The 3,182-nt window shown below is 33.6% G+C and overlaps 1 protein-coding gene across 2 annotated transcripts; it reads left to right on the forward strand.

The window, feature by feature from the left end:
* Nucleotides 1–1,208: 1,208 nt before the first annotated feature.
* LOC128108941 (kappa-casein-like) lies at nucleotides 1,209–2,937 on the forward strand. Of its 2 annotated transcripts, XM_052735963.1 has the most exons (3): nucleotides 1,209–1,265; nucleotides 1,690–1,719; nucleotides 2,482–2,937. In XM_052735963.1, exons 1-3 carry the CDS (start codon nucleotides 1,209–1,211, stop codon nucleotides 2,935–2,937), a joined length of 543 nt encoding a protein of 180 aa, XP_052591923.1. The 2 variants fall into 2 exon arrangements, with proteins under 2 accessions (XP_052591923.1, XP_052591924.1); XM_052735964.1 differs by lacking the exon at nucleotides 1,690–1,719.
* The last annotated feature ends 245 nt before the right edge of the window (nucleotides 2,938–3,182 follow it).

Raw genomic sequence — 3,182 nt, forward strand, 5'->3', positions numbered from 1 at the left:
TCTATATTAATTCCTAAATTAGACATTAGACTTTAGATAGTGTTATGATCAATTTTTTTAAATATACTTTGTCTTTAAGTCTAGGTTTGATATTGTCTAATTATACAAGACATTGTAAATTCTAATAAAGATACTTATAAGAAACCTACTACTGCTGTAGGCAAATAAAGAGGGCTTATTTCTCAGAAAATTGGAGCTGTAATAATTGCTCAGATTAGTCCAACAATTATCTTTAAATCTTACTTCTACTTAAAACTCATATAATTCATCTTATTATAGTGTAATTATTATATTTTACTTTACTTTACTATAGAGAATAAAAGATTGTCTCTCAAAGCTGAATTAATCCATAATTTCACAAATAATGACTCCTTAGCAAGTGACAGAGATAAACACAAGCACTTACCAGTCTGGAGCTGGTACATACAGTAGAATCTTACCTTTCTACTAAAAGGAGCTCTTACCATTTAAAGTTAAATATATATTATGGTATATTTATTTATATATTATTATATATACTATGTAATATTGTATCTGTAAGAGAATGCTAAATATAAAAATGAAATAAATAATAGAATATGTTTTTAATTACTAAAAAGGAGTCTATGGTTTTAACAAGAAAATATTATTTTTCAGGTAATGATTTGAAAAGGCAACTGGAAATAAGGAATTTAATAAGAACTCCATCCACTCAAGAAAACATTTTGCTTAGGTTGTCCAAACTTGATTAGACATGAGATATTTGCAATTCAGTGATTTTAGAGGTGGTTCTGAAGTCAGTTTAGCAAACAGCCTTTCTAATCCCCTGAGACATACATCAGGAGAGGCAAATGGGGTCTGATATTCTTTCCTTTTGCCTTCTGCAGGGTGGGGGCATTCCATGTCTTGACTCTGTGACTTTTATAAAGCCTGTTTTTCCATAACTCAGGTTTACACTAGTACAGCAAAAATAATAGATTCAGTAAGACAGTATGCCCTTCACAAGTAGATTAGTATATAATAACATATTAGACATTTGAAGTGTTGTTATTATCTAAGACTTCAATTGGTGTTTCTGTATTTTTGAGAAAATAGGTGTCCTGCACTGGCTAAATCTACCTATAAAATCAGAGGTATTTTTCTGCTTTAAGGAAAACATTACATACAACTACTTCTAACTTGTTAGTAAAAGAGTCTTAATTTCATTTGTTAAATTTATTTTAGGTGCAATGATGAGGAATTTTATTGTAGTTGTGAATATTCTGGCATTAACTCTGCCCTTTTTGGTAAGTTGATTTAATATAAATTTTGTTTGTAAGATTTAAATTATTTTTTATTTAAGAGATCCAATTGTATGACTATCAATATATGGGCACCTTAAGGAGCATAACAGCAGGTTAATAGTTTTTCTATGTTTACTTGTATTATAAAAATAAATATTCTTCTAGATATCCAGCTAGTTACCTAATACATTCTTCACTGTTCATGGAAAGCCTTCCAAATTCTTATGCTATACAGATCCATTTTTAAGAGAGAAAATACTGTAAATATAACTCATTAGCAATAAGTATAGAACTCCTAGTCCAGGATCAAAATTCTTTGGATGAAATTTCTATCCCTCCCATCCTCCAGCCTCCTTAGGGATTAAATACTTAAAGACTTTAAATACTTCACTTATTTCTCATGATTTCTCTTTCTATAACTCCTCAGGCTGCTGAGGTACAAAACCCACATCCAACAGTAAAGTTGATATTATCTTTGTTAGAGACATGAACCCCAAACACAATACTCTGAAAAGGTCAATCATATTAAAATGCCTCTTGTCATAAAACTGAAAAAATATTTAAATGCTTCAACAACTTTAAAAGACCTTCAGACTTTCTAGTATTCAAATTACTGTCTTTTGTGACACTCTTCCTGACTATGTGGTCTACTCAAGTTCTTCCCAGGTATCCATGCCCATATTTAGTTCTGTGGCTGGTTGACCTGAAATTATATTTTAGGTTTAAAATGAATCATACAAAAGGGCCTGCTTTATTATTCTGTTATAAAACATGCCATTTCTTGGGCTGATAACATTTACCAACAATTGTAATATATGAGGTGAGAATACATCCATGTGTGTCTGAGAACATGGTCTGTGTTTGCATATAATGGGTGTAGTTCTCCTTTAGACTTTTCTAGGTACTGCAATTTAATATGTAAAGTCTAGTTAGTACTTTCAATACATGCCATACTTCCATACAGGGAAACATATTTTACATTATTAATTACCTAATTTGTTCAAAAGAAATATGATTTCTATGTCAATACAAGTAATGTTTCACAATAACAAAATCATGCACGGTATGGGAAATGTGTATATCCAAATAGGTAGGATTCCATATTTTCAATGCTCTATTTGCTCACCATAAAACCTACACTATTTCAAAAACTGCCGATGTTTTCTTTGCGTTTTGATCTCCAGTAAGAACCTTTCCGCCCAATGTCCCCTTTCTGCAGTGCCATGACAAGCCTGAAATACGGTACGATCAGAAGAGAGTACAGCACACACCAGTTGGCTATGTGCTGAACAGCAATCTTCGTTACGAACCTAATTACTACCACCAGAGGCCATCTGTAGCTGTTATCCCATATGCATATCACCCATTTGTGACCATACTGCCTCTGCTTAGGTCACTAGCCCAATTCTCCCAATGGCAGCCAATTCCAAATTTCCCCCAGCCTACTGGGGTACCTCACCCCATTCCAAGCCCGTCCTTTCTTGCCATTCCTAACAATGAAAATGAAGAAAGCACTGTTGTTCCAAAAGTCCAAACCACAGCTCCTGTTGAGACTACACCAGTTCCCATCACTGAACCAGTGATGACTACTACTGCAGCCAATCCAGAAGCTTCCACGGTGCTCATCAATACCCCTGAGGCTGTCACAGTTCCGGTATCTTCACATGCAGCATAAAAACACTAAGGAACCATCCAAGACGACAATAAAGGTAAGCGAGCAAACATAAGGCAACCAATCCATACAACAAGCAAGGACTTATCCATACAATCAAATATTCTAAACTAGTAAAAGTGGATAAATCATGTTAGGGGAGCAGGCAAAATAGCTAACTAGATTCGAAATTGGGGATAACTATAGCATTGACAAATTAGCCTTTGTTTCAATAAGAAATGAAAACAGTCTGTTTTTACACAAAAGAA

This window comes from Peromyscus californicus, unplaced genomic scaffold (assembly GCF_007827085.1).
Source record: "Peromyscus californicus insignis strain IS unplaced genomic scaffold, ASM782708v3 Scaffold_13__1_contigs__length_99412109, whole genome shotgun sequence".
In the NCBI taxonomy this organism is placed as follows: Eukaryota; Metazoa; Chordata; class Mammalia; order Rodentia; family Cricetidae; genus Peromyscus; species Peromyscus californicus.

Bases quoted from the DNA above. Each gene is read 5' to 3' on its own strand.
- LOC128108941 (XM_052735963.1), top strand. From the start codon at position 1,209: ATGATGAGGAATTTTATTGTAGTTGTGAATATTCTGGCATTAACTCTG. The intron at 1,266-1,689 runs GTAAGTTGATTT...ATAACTCCTCAG, and splicing joins CATTAACTCTGCCCTTTTTG to GCTGCTGAGGTACAAAACCC. The intron at 1,720-2,481 runs GTAAAGTTGATA...CCCTTTCTGCAG, and splicing joins TACAAAACCCACATCCAACA to TGCCATGACAAGCCTGAAAT.